This window comes from Artibeus jamaicensis, unplaced genomic scaffold, assembly GCF_021234435.1.
Source record: "Artibeus jamaicensis isolate MK-2021 breed Jamaican fruit bat unplaced genomic scaffold, CSHL_Jam_final scaffold_369, whole genome shotgun sequence".
Lineage (NCBI taxonomy): Eukaryota > Metazoa > Chordata > Mammalia > Chiroptera > Phyllostomidae > Artibeus > Artibeus jamaicensis.
Genome location: NW_026522042.1, coordinates 10,354,560 through 10,374,067, shown reverse-complemented (window position 1 = coordinate 10,374,067; position 19,508 = coordinate 10,354,560). Strand labels below are relative to the sequence as shown.

At 40.0% G+C, this 19,508-nt stretch overlaps 1 protein-coding gene across 2 annotated transcripts in view; it reads left to right on the top strand.

The window, feature by feature from the left end:
• Positions 1–19,508, top strand: part of WDR70 (WD repeat domain 70) — a 235,032-nt gene that overhangs the window by 116,827 nt on the left and 98,697 nt on the right. For both annotated transcript variants that reach the window (XM_053657359.1, XM_053657358.1), the window contains exon 10: positions 18,105–18,279. In XM_053657359.1, coding sequence (XP_053513334.1) covers positions 18,105–18,279 — 175 coding nt within the window. The remainder of the gene's footprint in view (positions 1–18,104; positions 18,280–19,508) is intronic.

Genomic DNA, 19,508 nt, shown 5'->3' with positions numbered 1-19,508 from the left:
CATTATACCATTTTGGGTAATTTTCTCCCTAATAATTAAATGCCATCAAACCAGTAAACTTATTTGAAGTTATTTGCAAGGCCCAGCACTTCGTGTGGGGGACCCCAAGGTGTACAAAACTAGCCTCTGCCCTCAAGGAGGTCAGCATCAAAAGTGAGCCAGAAAATGCGCAGTGTGAAACAGAACGTGCTGGAGCACGTGTTGTAAACGGCAGCATGTCACATCCGCCTCGGCCCCAGCGGAACGTAGTGAAGGTGGTGAATTCAGCCTGGAGGAGTGAGGGGGTGCTTCCCCAGCAGGGCCCTGGCCTGCCTGAGCCTCCTCTTCCCCGGTTTGTATTCTCACCTAAATGGCATATTTGAAGATTTAATTTTCCTGCAAAGGCCTAATGTTGTTAAGTTTTGTTTCTCTAATTCCTAGTATGTTTTCTCCAAATGCTGCGTTCCTTAAAGGCACACGATGAAGGGATGTTGAAACGAAGGAACAGCTGAATCGCAAGGCCATGGATGTTTGTCTGTCTGGTCAGCTCTGTGGTTGTGGCACTTAGAGTGGTGCTTGGCCTGTCAGCGGGGCCACGGGTGCTTTCTGACTGAACGGGAGGGAGAGAAGAAAGGAAGGACATTTTAAATATATTAGCTTCTAAAAAAGCAAAGAAAACAAAAAGGAAAGAAACCCAACTCTATTTAGAACAGTTACAGATTTGATTATAGTCTGAAGGAAGTTTGAATCTCAACATATTATCTTGTATCTGTTTTATTATTGAGAATAATCCAACGTGGAATCATTTTCTTACTTACCGCTTTTAATAGACTGGGCACCCACAATGGAACTATTGTGCTAGACAACAGGTTTTAGAAACAAGACCCCCCAAATACTTCATTGTGCATCCCTCTTTAAAATATCATCTCTCCTTTGTCTTCAAGTTTCTTCTCTTTTATATTTCCTTAACAACCCATTTTAATTTTATTGTCCTAAGTTTTTCAGAGAATGTACTTAAAAACTATTGGATTTATTGTATTTCAATGATTCTTTAGAGGTCGTACTTTTCTTCTTGGAAAAACACTTGCTTCTCAAGAATTCTTATCTGTTGTATGCCCAAAACAATATATGTATATATTACCAGTATAGGTATAGATATGATATCTCTAGAAACCCAAATAACACTGATAATGTACATCTTGGTGAAACTGCTTTATAAATTCATCTATTTAATGAATTCATGTAATTGTTTTCACTGCCCTGTTTTTAATTTTCCACTCACCACATGTGAATCAAATTAATATGGTTTATTTAGAAGCTGTATTGCCAAGCAGCCATGGAAGGCTTCTTTGCTTACATTTTGATTTTTCCTCCTTTGTCTTTGGCCAACGGCTCAGCTCCTTTGGTGACCCATCTGCCCCACACACGACAGCTGTGGCCCATTTCCACTCATCTGGCTCGGAAAACGAAGAGGCCTTTCAGTCAGCCTGGGCATCACCCGCCGTTGCTGTGGGCCCCATGCAGCGAAAGACAGGAAACCTTTGGATTTCCCTAGGAATTGATACCATGAAGCCCATTACTGTGAATCTACCTGTATTTTTGGAGTGTCCGTCATTGAATGTTAGAAGTTCTTTAACTTTCAGAATATATAAGCATTCGCCTCAGAGGCACAGCCTGTTGCCACCTCCCCGTTACTTCACCCTCCGGCTGGTGATGTCTTTTGCTCTTTGACCCTTGACTCTTGATTCAATTTTTCTTTGAGAGTCTATCTTGGTCTACGGCAGATCCTAGTTTTGGAAGTAAAAAGAATTAAATTTTCTCCCAACTCTGTAGCTAATATATCCATGAATTAGAAAAAAAAACTTTTTAAAACTCAAATTATCAACTGTTCAAAAACAGTACTATTTTAATTGGTTTGTTAATTTATTTATTTTTATGCATCTTATCTCATTCCAAACAAGAATTCAAAGAAGCTCAAAATCATGAGAGTAACACACATTATGAAAAATAAAGAAAGCATCCAGGACCACAGGAGAGCAAGGGGGAAGGGGAAGGTTAGTTCACAAAACATTATTAGGAGTGGGTTTTGCTGCTCAGTGGGTGAGTTAAGTTGTAGATTCAGTTCCAAACTTGCCAGGGACCAGAGCAAAGATGCAGCCATGCTCAGGTGAGAGTCCCAGGATCCCCAAGATGTAAACATAGGGTTTTCCTTTCAAAAGAGTCTAAAAGACAAACGTTTCCCAGGGGCCCTCATAGGCAGTGAACTGGTTGATGTAGACAATATCCTGGCAATAAATGTAGCAGTAAGTTGGTAATAAGTGGGTGTTTAGCATGGACGAGGCTTTATGTATATTTTCTTGGCGAATTCCTAAAATTATTTTCAGATTAGGAAATAGGCCCCAAGAGGTTGACTTATCCACAGTCATAGTAAGTGGGGAGAAAGGACTTAAAAGCAGGCAGATCTGACATCACTGTCCTTGCCCTTAATTACTCTGCTGTGTTCTATTCATGTTCCTGTGTTTTTGTTGCCCCTTAATGTAAGTCAAGGGCAGAACCAAAAAACATAATTCAGGAAAAGTCATTCTAAGAGAAGATGGATGCACTGCGGTCTAGATCGACAGCCAGCTCTCTGAAGGGCTTCCTTGGACCAGGGGCAAAATTTAGAGGATCTAGAACAGTCTTCTTAACCTTAGTTGAATCTCTTTGATGATGTAGGGGGAGTTACAGGCTTTTCTCGAAAAGGTACACATGTGTACATTCTGGGCAACTCACAGACCTCCCCCACAGAACTAGTCCATAGGTCTGGAGCTGGCGGCCAAGGCCACGGCAGTCAACACTGGTAAAAGTGCCGTGTGCTCAGTGGGAACAGATTCTCCTGCATTAACTGGCTGTTCAGTATTAGGTGACTTGTCCTTTCTTAAGTCATACTTAGATTCTAAATTCCAGATCTCACAGGACATTAGACAATTCCTGGTGGCAGGGGAAGTATATGAAAATGTGTAGTCATTTGTTGAAATTTGCTAGGATATTTGACCTTTGATGGTCTCACTGCTCGGTTATAGGGTGGGTCATTTTAGCAGTATTCTGGTCCCCATTTCTCCTGGATTAAATTTGGTTGTTGTGCTGACCACTGTGTTCAGACTAATGAACTGTAGGGATAGGTGAAAGCCAGACCATGAAGTCAAATCTTTTAGCATTGTAGGGAGACATGTAGTAAATATCCTGGAAACTAGACTAGCGAGACGGTAAACAGTACTTTTAAAAGCCCCTGTATCAGACATCTAGCAATGCACCTAAGGTTGCTCTGCTTACGTGGTAGTGTCTGGCCCAGCTTTACACAAAGATTTACCACCAGAGTCTGTACACCACTATGCGGCAGGTGTTCGGGACCTCCACAACCAGGCTGCCCTGGGCTTGAATCCTAACTCTGCCTCTAGCTATGTGATCATGGACAAGTGATACACAAACTACACACCCCATCCAAAAAACGACAGTGATAAAGGTACCTACCTCAGGACTGAGCTTAAAGTGAGGTAAGATGTGTAAAGTGCTGGTACAATACAGACTTCACACGTGTTTAGCTTTTAGGATATTATTGTACTTAATGGTAATGCTGCAGAAAGGGAACGTCTCTTTGTGTTGTCTCCATACGTAACTGTAAAGTCATCAGGGCTGGAGAGCATTTGGAGAGTGTGCGGAGTTTCAGCATCTGTTTTTAGCGTGGATTGTTCTGTTGCATAACAGTGCCTGTTTTCAACCCACCATTCCTGATGGCAAAATGCCGCTGGGTGGTTCCCCTGCTCTGTCGGTCCTAGGAGTTCATACATAGCCCTCGTGCAAGGTTTAAAACTTTTCCAGGATTCACCTCGTTTATTTCCCTGCTTGAACCGTGTGCATCAGCTGCTGCTCATTCTTCGTGCTCTTCTCACCTCCACACAGACATTGATTCCCTACATGTTTTAAAGAGTGTCCAGCAGGGCCTATTCGGGGTGGGGGGGGAAATGCCTGCTTATAAATAAATGTGGCACAGGTCTGGAGGTACGGTAAAATGTGAGGGACAGGAACAGGGACGGGTGATCGGAGTAAATGAGATCCCTTATCCTTATGTCCTTTTCAGTGTTTCCACAGTGATTCTCTTCATTGGAGGGGAAACACTGGCATTGATTTTATTGGGTAGTTAGGACAACATGTCTGTAACATAATATATTTCACAACAGCGAGACTGTCAGAGTCACTGCTTATTTCTAAAAGATGCAAAATACAACTGATATTCAGCTTTAATTTGCATTAATATATAGATATGGAAATTTTGCAGTGTTCTTTCTCAAGTAAAAGTATTACTTGAACCATCAGTATTTTATAGCATCTAAAATTGTGACTTACCTGTTTTCATGGATCCATGTGGATGACTATGAAACTGGAGGAAGCAGTAGATACATTAGTACTTGAATATTCTACTTACCCGAATATTGACATTTATTAGTTATCCCTCTTGTATCTTAGTTTTCTTTTGTGAAATAGAGATAATACTATTCTTCTTAATAGGTTTGTGAAGATTAAATGACAGAGTGCTTAGAATTTTTCATTATGAGCACTTAAATGTTAGCTCTTGTGACTCTGAGTTCAAATCTTAGCTTTTATTCAGATTATTAGTTCAATATTCAGAATTCATTATCAAGCACATTTTGGCATTCATGATTTCTGGAAATAATCCTTCAAGTATGAGAGTTCCATCGTAGATGAATTTGTCACAGATATTGAAAAGGTTCACTATCTTTAGTGTAAACTTCCAAAGTAATGTTGACTTCACTGCCTAACTCTACAACTTGATTAAGCATTGTTTAACTTTTAAGTCAGGAAAAACCATTCATTCTCTTTCAAAAGAAGAATATTTATCTCCTTTTCACATTTGCACTGAATCACTCTCTGGCACATAAAATTTTATCTTTTAGAATCTGTTTTGCAGATGTGGAGTCTGCTGCTTTAAAACTTGGTTGGTCGAGTGAAAGTTTCAAATATGTATTGCATTTAGAGGCATTAAAAAAAAAGAAAGAAAAACAACGGCCGTAATCCTGAAGACTAAAGCTCCACACTCCAGTGGCTTGTTGGGAAGCCTGCCTGCCCCTGATGATATCCCGGGAGAAGGTGGTCCAGAAGTACCCTGGAGCCCCGGCAGTGCCGGGTGAAGGGTGGGCGGAGGCAGATTTCTGTGAGATCTGTCATAGCCACTTTATCCTGTGCTGGCCACTGTCCTCTCTTTCCTTTCCCCCCCATATGTCCTGGTTTTCCACCTCCACCCACCGTGCCCTGTCTCGCTCATGTCAGGAGGCAGTAACCACTACTTAACATCAATTAAACAGTCATCTGTAGTTACAGACACACTGCATCTTTCTCCACATTATGTGGCCACATTCACATACGATTTCTTATCTTGGTACATGTTGTGAGAAAGATGTATAACGACACCGAGTCACTTGCTTTGTGCCCCAGGTGGATCCCTTGTGAATTTCCTGCTCCCTCATCCAGCATTCACAGAAATCCAGTGGGAGAATTATAGGGTGCTTCTGTCTGTTCTCAGTGCCCACTCCAGAACAGCTGATTTCCATCAATAACCTCTTCATGTTCATTTTCAGTTGGTCAGAAATACATCCTATTGGAAGCACTGGATCTTTCCTATTTCAATTTCATTTTCTATCTTCTCAAATTCTCCACTTATATTAATAACAGCATCATTCTCCTTTGTCCACGACCCCTTTGTCAGGGACACTGTCTTCATTCCTTCTTGGTTCCATACTCTGCAGCTGCGAGCCCAGCCTTTTCACTGGAGTGCCAGTCCCGACCAAGTCGGAGGCACACGCTTGCCCGGGAGGGGACTTCGGGCCTGCCCTCCATGATTCCAAACCCTGTATTGTTGCTGCCTCTGTTGCTTCCCAGAGTTTACAGAATATGGTGCACATTCCCTGGCTGGTTTGCAAGGCCCTTCCCATTCCAGTCCTAGCCTGTTTCCACCCTCATCTCAAGATGTGTCCTGTGTGCACCCCCGCCCCACTAACACACACACACACACACACACACACACACACTGTCAGCCATTCCTTCCTTTGCTCATGGTATTCCTTCTGCCATAAATCCACTCCTTCAAGTCTACCTCACAACCCTTTCTTCCCATTTAGAAGCCAAACTGAAGTTGTGTCCTCTCTTTAGGCTGTCTCCCTTTCCTAAAAGTTCCATTCCTTTTCATCCTAGCCAGGTTTTGTGGCATTCTTATCTGTATCTAAATAGCACTTTAGGCAGGAGCACCTGCTCTCTGCCCTCATCACTTCCTGCTCCTAATTCCATAGCATTCTGACTTGTGCCTCGGTCATTCTACCGAAATTGCTTTTGCAGTCCTCATCTATGACCTCCCTTTCTAGGGCACCAATGAAGGCCTTTCATTTCTTTCATTTAATATCCCTTTGGAATTGACACTTTTGCTTATTCCGTCCTTTCAAACTATCTCTTTTGGCTTTCCTAACACTGCCTCCCCACCTCCGCCTCTCATAACTCTTTCTCGTCTCCTCTGTCACTCCTTCCTTTTTTGCTGCCTGTTCCGTAAGATTTTGTTCTGCACATCCCACAGTTGTATTGCTGTCTACATCTAATGACTCTTAATTGTATTTCTTTCACTTAAATGATTAGATTCCCCACCTTGTTGTCACACAAGTATCTCAACCTTAACCTGCTCTTATCTCCTTTACTATTACTCTTCTGTCTTATACCACACCTTCCTCATCTCTCCCTCACTGAAAGAAGAGCACTGTTTCCTTAGCCCTCAGAGTTAGTTTCCTTTACACCTTCCCTACCTTGTTGCCTTAGCCTGCGCCTTGATCATTTTTCACCTGGGCTATTTCCCCTGCAGACTGGTCTCCTCCGAGTAGTCTTCCCAAGTGGTTTTCTAAACTGCAGGTCTGATTATATAGATTAAGCCACTCTCTGTTGAGTGGCTCCATAATCTCCTAGAGTCTAAAGCCTGTAATCCGGTACATCTCTAGGGACATCCTCTACCATCTGGGAACTGCCAGTGACTGTTGCATTCCCATCTTCCACTTAGGACCATCAGCGCTTCATCCTCTTATCAAAGCAAAACAAGCTAGAATAAGCCGCGCTTTTGCGAGCCTCCTGATCTTTGCATCTTCTACACCCCTGTCTAGGGTTCACCCCTCCCTTCACCTGCAGAATCTCAGCACTCCCCCAAATAAACACATCTGTGGAATCCTTTCCAGATTTTTCTAATCTGTCTCCTCTTAGGCTATTGCCTCATGACCTGGTGACATATTCCTCCAGTTTTTCCCTCCATTAGATTATGTGTTGTTGGAGAACAGGCACCTTGGTGTCCCCAGGTATCTACCGAGATCCCTCGCCTATAGAAAGTATGAAACGTATATTTGTTGAGTCGTGGCCCCGTGGCTTATTGCTTGTCCATTATTTCCACCAACCAACTGTGATTGATTTCTATGAAGGCAAAGGCCCATTCCTAGTCAGTCCTCGATCTGTCAGAGGTGAGAACAGTGCTCATGCTTTAAAAAAGTTGATTGGAGCAAATTATTTTGGAGAACATTTTAAGAGAACTCAAGGGTAGAACAGTACAGGAAGGTAGATAATGATATATATTACAAATACATATGTTTTTAGTTATATAAATATGTGTTTAATTATATAAATGCGAAACAGGATTTTACTTTCATTAAAAGCCTGTTATGTGGACAAAACAATGCTAGATATTGAGAGAATGAAAGGAGTCAAATCGGTATCAGTTTGGATGGTTGTGATTTGGCATTGTAGAAGACGTGTGAAGGTCTCCATACATTCTTTTGAAATACTTGCAAAGCATTTTTGCTACAGGTTTGAGCAGAACTGTCTTCAGCATCAACCTGTGGGTGTTCTCTTTAACTACTCTACTGCATTTCTTGTGAGCTTCATGATTAGTTAAAATAAAAGGTTTTTAGAGGGAGGGAAAAAGGAACCTATTGCCTCAATAGATTTGGTTATACATCTGAGTTTTCCCTTCCCTCTTCCTATAGTTAAGGCCACTTACTGACATATAGGTGTGAATATATAATGTATCTTTATATGTTATGTATCGTGTATCTGTATACAAACCTTTAAGCTGTTGAACATTTGATGTGTGGTCTAGAGGTTTAATTTGGTGCTGGTGGGAAGCTGTTGCCTACTTCCCCTGCAGTGTTATCTGGGTCACTCGGACTAGCACTCTCTGTGTGATTCAGGATTCTTCACTTAATACCCTGATCACACTCCTGAGATTTAATGAAATAAAAGATTTAAAAAATGTTTTGTTAAGAGCTTTAGGGTTATTTGGTTTATAAGAGCAGGGAGTAATTTTTGTGTAATAAGAGTATTGGCATGTATCTTAAATTGAGAATCTCTTCTAATTCCATCTGACGAACTGCTGCATCTGAAGCCTCCTACAGTGCTCCTCAGAAACGTTTCATTACTGACAGTCATTCGAAGAATTTGATGGGACTTTCAGCTCTACAGATTCCAGCTAAAACTAGAAGAGGATGGAGCCTTTTAGTGTGTTTACGGAGTCATGCAACCATCACAACCATCTAATTTCCAACATTTCCATCGCCCTAAAAGGAAGCCGTGTGCAGTCATTCCCCATTCCTACTCCTGCCCAGGGCAACCACTCATCTGCTTTCCGTCTATATGTTTGCCTTTTATGGACATTTCAGATAAATGGGATCATATGATGTACGGTCTTTTGTGTCTACCTTCTTTAACTTGGCATAATGTGTTCTAAGGTTTATTCATGTTATAGGAAGCTGTGGATTAATACTAGCCCCCCGAAGGATATTTCCCTGTCTAATTCCTGGAACCTTCGAATGTTACCTTGCTTGGGAAGAGGGTGTTTGCAGAGGTGATTGTTAAGGATCTTAAGATGAGATTATCCTGGATTGTCCAGGTGGACCCTAAATCCAATGCAGGTATTCTCTCTCATAAGAGATAGAAAAGGAGATACACAGAGAGGAAGGCCATGGAAAAACAGAGGCAGAGATTGGAGTGATGTGATTATAAACCAAGGAAGCCAAGCAATGCTGACAGGCTCCAGAAGGTGGAAGAGGCAAGGAGGGATTCTCCCGTAGAGTCTCCAGAGCTGTGGAAGAATAAATTTCTGTTTGTTTGTTTATAGACAGAAGAGGAGGGAGAGAGCAAGAGAAACATCAATGTGTGGTTGTCTGTCATGCACCCCCAACTGGGGACCTGGCCCACAACCTAGGCATGTGCCCTCACTGGGAATCGAACTGGTGGCCCTTTGGTTTGCAGGCCAGCATTCAATCCACTGAGCCACACCAGCCAGGACAATTCTGTTGTTTTAAGCCACCTAGTTTGTAGTTATTTGTCATGGCAGCCTCAGTCATCTACTCATATATGTCTCACTTTTTTATTGCCAGCTTTCCATTGTATGGCGGTTTCATATTTTGTTTATTCATTCATCAGTTGATGTACACTGGGGTCGTTTCTAGTTATTGGCTATTATATATAATGCAACTCTGAACTTCACGTTCAAGTTGTTGCCTGAGGAAATTCTTCAGTTCTCCTGGGCGGATACCTAGGAGTGGAATTTCTGAGTCATGTGGTGAATCTATTTTACAAAGCTGCCAGACTGTTTCCCAAAGTGGTTCCACTGTTGCGCATTCCTACCAGTGCGGTGTGAAGGTTTCTTTACTTCCTCACCGACACTTACTGTTGTCTGCCTTTTTATCATAGCTGCAGCGGGTGTGAAGTGGTATCTCACCGTAATTTCGATGTGCATTTCTTTTCCCTTTTTATCTTTTATTGTTCAAGTACAGTTTTCCGCCTTTTCCCCCTACCTCTCTCTACCACCCTAGCCCTCCCCACCTTCTTCCTGTTTCCGCCCCCACCCCCATTGTTATTGTCCATGTGTCATTTATAATTGTTGCTGGAAACCCTTCACCTTTTCCCCTCATTATCCCCTCCCCTCTCTCCTCTGGTCACTGTCAGCCTGTTCTCAATTTCAGTGTCTTTGGTTATATTTTTGTTTTGTTGATTAGGTTCCAGTTTGCATTTCTTTTGTTTTTAAAGATTTTATTTCTTTATCTTTAGAGGATAAGGGAAAGAGAGAGGGAGAGAAATATCAATGTATGGTTGCCTCTCATGTGTCCCCTCCTGGGACCTGGCCTGCAACCCAGGTATGTGCCCTGATTGAAAATCGAACCGCAATCCTTTGGTTCACAGGCTTGCGCTCAATTCACTGAGCTACACCAGCCAGGGCTGCATTTATTTTCTTAATAACAATGTCAAGCATCTTTTCACAGGCTCACTGGGCATTTGCATACATTCTTTAGTGAAACATATATTTAAATTTTTTGCCCATTTAAAAAAATTGGGTAACTTAGCTTTTTATTAACTTATGCAAGTTCTTTAGCTATTCTAGATACCATTGTGTGATCATATATATGATTTATAAATATTTTCCCAAGTCTATGTCTTGTCTTTAAACTTTCTTCATAGTATCTTTGGAAGCAGATAAATTATTTAACAATGTTCACTTTATCTTTTTTTTTCTTTTTATCATTTGTGGTTTTGGTGTTGCATCTAAGAAGTCATTCCCTAATTCAGGGTCATGTTTTAAGAGTTTTACATTTATGTCTATAATCCACTTTAAGTTAATTTTTGTCTGATGTGAAGTAAAAGCCAGTCTACATTTATTTTTTTGCATATGGATATCTAGTTGTCTTGGCATCCTTTTTTTAAAAGACAATTCTTTTTCCACTGAATTGTTTTAGCATCTTTGTTGAAAGTCGGTTGGCCATAAATGTAAGAGTGTAAGCGTTTGTTTATTGCAGTATCCATTCCCTACTTTGATGTTAGATTTTGTAAGGCCTAATTTTAATAATTGCGAGTATAAAACATAAGTGCAGAATGCTTCTCTTCAGTGAAACGGCCTTCTTACTGACATGACTCTGCGTGCGTGTGAACTGTGTTTGTTCATAAAGGTCACTGTGAGTGTATGTGGAAGCTAGAGCATTTTCCCTTTTCTGGGGAACCTTCGTACTGGGGCATTTTGGGGAAGAAGGTGGTTCCCGCTGGGTTTGCTCTGCCGAGGGAGCCAGCAGGCTTCAGACTCTCGCATCGCTCACGTTCCTGGTGTAGCCTCCCAAGGAAAAACTAAACTAAGATCTTTCAAGTGATTTCCATGCAGAATTAATGCTTCCCTTGGCTTCTGCCAAATGCTGGGGAGCACTTATGCCGCAGATGCCAGAAAGTTTAGAGCTCATATCTGGAAAGAATTCAGAATTTTAAGACAAAGCATTTGTGCCTGGGGCAATGTAATGACCCCACCCGAGTTTTTTTCTTGTCTTCTGGGTGTTTTCATTGTGCTTCTAGAAGGGCCTAGGCAGGTACTTCTTCTATTTTTAAATATTTTTCATGAAACACAGTTTTAATTTTACAAGACCAGATCTCACTTCAAGTTTCAGCATAAAATGTTTTGACAGATACCTAATGACTTAGTACTTTAGCATCCATTTTTGAAGACACAGATTCAGAGAGTTGGAGTCATAAAACCACAGTGTAATTAGTCACCATCAGATGCTATGTAAATTTATATTTCATACATTTATATGCTAGGTTAGCCACTTTCCCCCTTCTGTTATTTTGATAACTAGCTCATGCTGTTAATATACCACTGAAATAAATGGAACATACTTAGTCATTGGGTTTATTAGCTTTAATAGTTTATTTACAGTCTAAGGGGAAGAGCAGGGAGGAACTAGTATTTATTGAGCACCTACTGTGTTCCAAGTACTGTCCAAGACACATTTACACCCCTGGTCTCATTTCATCCTCACAGGTCCTCATCGTGGTAGTATCACCCCAGTTTTAGGGATGAAGAACTTTAAACAAGTCAGAGAACGATAAGACACTTGTGAATGGCCTTTCATACTGTAATTCTAAATTCTGACTTCTGGAGGTGGTCAGCGATAATCTTTTATCGCTGTCAGATTTATCTTTACTGCTGCAGAGCCACGCACGTGCAGACAGGAAGGCTCACAGGGCAGTTCTCGGGGTGTCATGCACTGAACCGTGGGCAGCAGAGGGGGCAGAGAAGGGAGGCGAGGAAGCACACGGAGTGCGTGCAGTAGCGGGTGAGGTTTCATAGTAATGCTCAGATACGAATGTTGCCCAAACCATGGACAGTTACGTGCAAAAAAATAACCTTGATTTCATGCTGCATGTAAAAATGAATTCAAACAGATTATAGACCCAGCTGTAAAATTTAAAACTTTAAAACTTATGGAAGTAAACATAATTTCTGTGACCTGGAATTAGGCAAAGATTTTTTAGCGATAACATAAAAAATTTTGATAAATTGGACTTCAAAACTTTAAATATTTGCCATTTGAAATAGTATTTTAAAAAATGAAAGGCAAGCTCATACTTGAAAAATATTTGCAAACACGTGTCTGTTAGAGAACTTCTATCTGTCTCTGACTGGTGTGGCTCAGTCGGTTGAGCATGGTTCAATTCCCGGTGAGGTCACATGCCTGAGTTGCAGGTTTGGTTCCCAGTTGGAGCACATCCGATGTTTCTCTCCCTCTGTTTCTCCCCCCTCCTCCTCTTTCTAATACATAAATAATTATTAAAAAGGACTGTGTCTAGAATGACTAAAGCATACTTAAAATACTATAATAAGGAAATAAACAACTAAATATTTTAAAACACAAAAGATTTGAAGACAGATTTCACCAATGAAGAAAAGTTGGTAACAGCTGTAAAGTCCTCAACATCATTGGTCATTTAGGAAATGTAAATTAAAATCATAATGCCAGCACACACCTGTTAGAATGGCTTAAAAAACAACTTGTAATACCAAGTGCTGTCAAGGATATGGAGCAATTGAAACTCTCACTGCTGGTGGGAACGCGCAATACAACAGTCACTTTGGAAAGCAGTTTAGCAGTTTCTTATACTGTTAAAAGGTATACTTCCCATATGCCCAGCAATCGGTTTCTAGGCATTCAGACAAGAGAAATGAAAACTTACTTTTACGAAACAAGAACTATATATGAATATTTATAGTGGCTTTAATCATAATCACCTCAAACTGGAAACAACCAATATTCTTCATTTGGTGAATGGAGAAAAACAATGTGGTACATCCATATAAGGGACCATTATTCATCCACAGAAAGGAATGGACTACTAATACGTATCAGAAGAACTCAAATACATTATGCTCAGTTCAAGAAGCCAGACTCAAAAGGCTTCACACAGTGTGATTTTCATTTTATAATATCGGAAAAACAGATACAAAACAGGTCAATAGTTGCCAATGGTTAAAGCTGGGGAAGAGGGGAGTGGTTTTCTACAAGGAAGCAAGACAAGGGAAATTTTTTTCATCTATGTCCTCTAGACATAGTAGACATGGGCACTCCAGACTGGAGTGGGTGGCTCCAGTGTTGCCAAGGACCAGGGCGCCTTCAGTCTGTTGCTCTGATAAGATGCTGCCGAGACCAGCATCATATCCAGATGCCACAGAGGCAGGAGTGAACACAAAGGGATGGAAAAGGGTCTGAACTTTCCTTTAGAGACTTTTCCGAAGCTCACGCCGACCTTCCATTTGACCGCACTGGTCAAAGCATAGTTGCCACATTTCGTCACATGTAGCCGTAACAGAGGCTGGGGAATACATGCTTGATCCGAGAAGAAAGGAGAGTGGATGTTGGAGTACGCTGCTAGCAGTGTCTGTCACATGGCTTGTGGCTTTCAACTGTCATAGTGTCTTCGGGCTCCCAACTGGATTGCTTTAAATCCTTGAGTTCCAAGGTGCCTTTCGTTACTTCTGTACTATTTCCAAAGCCTTAATTGTTGTCACATAAAATTCGCTCTGTGCAATCTTACGTCGGGTGCTGGTTTTGGCAGCTCTGAGGGCTTGAGGTCAGTAATGTCGCACAGTGGGTTGTATTCCCAAGCAAAGTGTAGGGGGAAACATGCAAAACTTATTAATAAAACGATCCTTCATTTGGAACAAATCACAAATATTTGACAGAAAATGCTGGCTATTTGAAGTATTTCATTGTTATATCTCAAAGTTGATTCATAAAATGCTTTGATAGGCAGCAAGTTTCATTGATTTAACAAAGATTTATTGAGGACCCAGTATGTTGTGTTAAGGAGATGATGCAGGCCCTGGGCATACAAAGATTAAAAAAAGAAAAAGAGCCCTTGGATTTGAGGGGCTCATTTTGTAGAAGGAAGAGATGTTAGTATGTGTGATTAAACTTACATAATGGGTGTTACAATATGGGAGTTAGAGTATGGAAACCTGGTAGAGCACCGTAGTTTTGATTTTTTTTCAAAACTGTTTAGGCTATTCCAGGTTGTTTGCATTTCCACATAAGTTTTAAAATCAGTTTACTCAATTTTTATGCCAGAGAAACTCTGGTATAATTTTGGTACAGATAGTATTAATCTAAATATTTGTTAGGGGAGAATTGAAATCCTAACAACATTGATTCTTCTGATCCGTAAATACAGCATGTCTTCTTATTCATGTCTATCTCTCAGTTCTCTCAGAAGTGTTTTATAGTGTTCACTGTACAGCTGGTGCACGTTATCTCGTCAGATGCCATGTTTATTCATGCTGTTATCAATGGTATGATTTTGATAATTTTTTATTTTATTGTTGTTCAAGTACAGTTATCTGCATTCCCCCACCACCCCAGTCATCCCCACCTCCCTCCCCTTGACTCCGCCCCCCTTTGGTTTTGTCCATGTGTCCTTTATAGTTGTTCCCGAAAACCCTACCCCCATTTCCCCCCATTATCCCCTCCCTGATTTTTATAATTTCATTATCAAATTGTTCGTTGCTTGTTAATAGAAATAAAATTGATTTATGATTGGTGACTTTGTATTCTGTGACCTTGCTAAATTCACTTATTAGTTCTAATAAAATTTTTGTAGATTCTTGGGATTTTCTATGTAGTAGATTCTTGGGAGTTTCTATGTAAATGATCATGTGTTCTCTGAATAAAGACAGTTTATTTCTTCTTTCCAGCCTTTAATTTCTTTCGTTCACTCTACTGCACTGGCTAGCAACTCCCATATAAAGAAATGGTGAGAGTTGATGTCATTGCTTTGTTCTCAAGCATAAAAGGAAAGCATCCAGCCTTTCTCCATTTAGTATTTTACCTGTAAGTTTTTATATATGTGCTCTGTCAGGTTGAAGAAGTTCCATCTTATTCCTAGTTTGCTGAGAGTTTTTTTTTAAATCATTAGTGGATGTTGTTTTTTTTTTCCTAATTCTTTTTTGGCATAAATTGAGATGATGATATATCTTTTTTCTTTTACACTCTGTTGATAAGGTGCATTATATTGTTTAATTTCCAGTCCTGTCCATTGTCCACTTACTCGTGAAGTACTAGCATTCTATGCACTGCTAGCTTCAGCTTCTGATGGCTAAGAATTTTGGTCTGTGTTCACTGGGTGTGTGGGGCCGTGTATCCAATGTAGCGAAATTGGGGCTGGCATCTGGGTAATGCTGGCCTTACAGCACGAGTTGTGAAGTGTTTCCTCTTCTGTTTCCAGGAGACGCTTGTACAGAGCTGGTGTTCTTTCCCTCTCACGTGTTCGGTGGAATTCAACAGTGAAGCCCTCTAGGGTTTTCTTTGTAGGAGGATTTTAAACTATGTATTTAGCTTTTTTAATCATACAGGAATATTCCAGTTATTTATATCTTATTGAGTGAGCTTTGGTGGTTTGTATCTTTCAAGGAAATTTGTCTGTTTCATCTAAATTATCAAATGTATGTATATACACTTGTACATAAAATTTCTTTATTATCCTTTTAATGTTGGTAAGCTCTGTAGTGATATCCTTTCTTTCATTCAAGTTATTGGTGTTTGATACTGTCTTCCATTTCTGGTGGGGCTTTTTTTCCTGTCAGTCCAGCTAATGGTTTATTAATTTTATTGCACTTCTCAAAGAACCAGCTTTTCGTTTCTCTACTGTTTTTCTGTTTTTTATTCATTTGTACTCTCATTTTTTTTTTATTATATTCTTTCTTTTGCTTTCTTTGGATTTAATTTTCTCTTCTTTTTCTAGTTTCTTAAGGTTGAATCTTAGGGTCATTGATTTGAGGCTTTCCTTTCTTCAAATATATACAGTTAATTCTGTCATTTTTCCCTGTGTCCTGCATTAGCTGAATACCATGAATTTTGATGTATTATATTTTTCTGTTTGTTAGATTCAAAGTATTTTTCTTATTTCTTGTGATATGTTTTTCTGACCCATGAATTGTTTACATTTGTATTCTTAATTTCTTAATGTTTTGGAAGAGATATCATTCCAGAAACATTTCTGTTATCAATTGCTTATTTAATTATATATTCTTGACAGTTCATATACTACATATGATTGTATTTCTTGTTAGTGTGTTTAGATTTATTTTGTGGCCCCAATTGTCATCTGTCTCAGTGAATGACCAGTGTAAACCTGAAAGGAGCGCACATTCATTTGTTGCTGGGCAAGGCGTTGTATGAATGTTGATTAGCTCCACTTGTTTGGTAGTGTTTCTGAGTGCCTGCACGTCCTGACTGAATGTGCGTGTGTGTGCGGAGAGCAGTCTCCTTCTATCTATCAGTTACCGAGAGCGGACTGTTGAAGTGTACAGCTCTCAGTATGGATTTGTTGTTTTATTTCTATTAATTTGCTTTCACATTTTCAGGCCCTGTTATTAGGGGCATATGTATTTAGGATTATTATGTCTTCTTGATAGTTGACTGCATCATTCTGAAGTGTTCCTTTTTGTCTCTAGTTTTATTCTTTATTCTGAAATCCACTTTGTCTGACATTAATATGCTCATTCTAGCTTTCCTTTGATTATGTTTATAGGCGTATCTTTTCTTCATTTTTTTTGTTGTTAGCCTAGCTAAGTCTTTATATTTAAAGGTTTTTGTATGTTTTTAAAGACAGAATTTGCTTTTATCTAATCCAATCTGACATAGTTTGCCTTTTCATTAGAGTTTTTAGGCCATTTACAACTAATGTGATTATTAATGAGGTTGAATTTAAACCTACTGTGTAGCCATTTGTATTATATTTATCCTAGAGTTCTTTCTTTTTTCCTGTTTTTATAGGATTCATTTTTTATTTCCATTTTATCTCTATTATTATATATACATTACAAAAGTGTGATTACTCTAGGGTTTGTAATATATATCTTTAATGCATCAGAGTCCCTCATCAAGTATAATTACACCATTTCAAGTACCGTATGAAACTGTGTACTGCCATCCCTCCCTTCCAGCCTTCGTGCTGATGTTGGCACACAGTGCACTGCAACGTGTATTGTAAACCTCACAGGGTCTTATTTGGTTTCTTTACAGCCATTGTCTTTTAGAAAGATTTGTACGTTTTTGAAATTCACCCTTATTTCTCTGAACTCATCCTTGTTTTTGCGCATGTTACATCCCCACCCCAGCATGTAGATTTTTTCCCCAGCCCCCCTCGGGCACAGGACTCCTCTGGCGAAGACCGAGAGCAGGAGGGTATCCTGTGCCCGCTCCAGCTCGAACTGCCGTTGCTTTCTATGGAGTGAAAACTCAGGCTCTGGCAGCAGTGTTTTCACTTCTCCCTAAGAGGCGAGAAATCTTTGCCTGGGCCCTAGAGCAGGACATGGTCCTTTTTTGGTGACCGAGTGTCTCAGTGTGCTCCTAGTGCATGTGATACGGGGCTGCATTGACACAGGTGGGAGATTTAGAAGTTGATGCGTGTATATGGGGGTGTGTTCAACAGTGTCAGTGATCCGAGTGGAGAGGCAGAGCTGTTGGGGGCCCCTGCTGTTGAGGGTCAGGACTGATGGCTGGTAGATTTGAGGCAGAATTTGCCGTTTGCTTTTTGATTTGCCAACACGACTCGGCTGGTGCACTTCACTTCAGTGAGTAACCTCATTTATAATTGGAGAATACTCACAGGGCCCATTTTATTTTTAATATAATTATTAAATTCCTGTGCTTAAAAGTGGAAGCAGTCTTAACGGGCTCTTTTATATTTTAAACTCCTTTCTTTTTGGGACATGAAAATCTCCTTACCCTTTTTAGGACTGTGAGGCTATGGGAAGTCGAAAATCCAAAGAAGCAGAAAAGTGTGTTTAAGCCGCGGACGGTGCAGGGTAAGAAGGTGATCCCCACCACGTGCACCTACAGCAGAGATGGGAGCCTCGTGGCCGCTGCCTGCCAGAACGGCAGCGTGCAGATCTGGGACCGGAACCTGACGGTGAGTCGCGGACGTCCACGTCCTCGTTTCTTAGGAGGAAACCACCTTACGTATTGGACGGACGTGTTAAGGTGTTATGAAGGTAAATTTCCTAACGTTATCCCTTGTTGAAACTTCAGTGTTAGTTGATAAAACACTGGGGCTTCCTCGGTAAACAGCACTGCCGCACACATCCCAGCGTGGTATTTCCCAGTGCATATTAGATTTGTTTTTAAAGTAAGTTAGGCCTTTTGGTATAAAACTTAAAAGTGCAGTGCAGTTCGTTATAGGGCGTTTCAGTGTAAGTACTTGATTGTGAAAATGAAGGATTTGATGGTCATATAAAACAATACTACACAGACAACTAGAAAAATGTTTCTTGGAATGAAAGATTTAAGAAAATCGTGAAATGTGAGGATGCTGCATCAGTTGTTTCACAGTTCTTTCTGTAGTAATTTCAGTAATATGTTGCCTTAATGTTCCGTTTGAATAGGTTTCAGATTTTTTCTTTACAGTTCACTGCATTATTGTAATAAATGAAATTTGAATTGGAAAGGATCATAGGATTCTATAACCATAGAATTCTAGACTTTGACTAATTCTGTGAAATACCAATAAACTTGAAAAAGGGCTTTGTATGTGTAGGTGGTAAAATGAGAATTTTGATAAGTGGAATGGTTCTATGTTACTAATGTTATAATACAGTTCGGTTATCTTAGTAAAATGTGGTCTAATTATTAATTTAGTATATATTTATTAAGTACCTACTATATGGCAGGCACTATTATAGGCACTAGAAATACTGCACATTATTAAAAATCCCTGATTCATGAAGTTTGCATTCTAGTTTTTTTTTTAATTATAAAAATAATGTCTTTCAAATAAAATTGCCATCAAACACTTACATTTTGAAAGGGATCTCAGGAATCATAATTCTCCTTTCAGGCAGATGAGTTAAAGTCAGTTTTCTTGGAATAAGGTACAAAGTTTCCATGTTTATAATGCTGGAAATAGCTTTGTCATTTTCTGTTTGTCAGATCTTTTTATTTGTTTTCATCTCCACTGAAAACTCCATAAAGCGTCATCACAGCACAGAGATTTTTAAGATCCTTTGAATTGTAAACTGAGTTTTAACCAAGCAATAAATTTTTTAGTAACTGGCTTTCATCGACTCTTAGTGCTGTTGATTTAAACATAGAAATTCTAAACCATGAAGTTTTCTTGGGTAGCGTTAAAAATGGTGTGTTTAG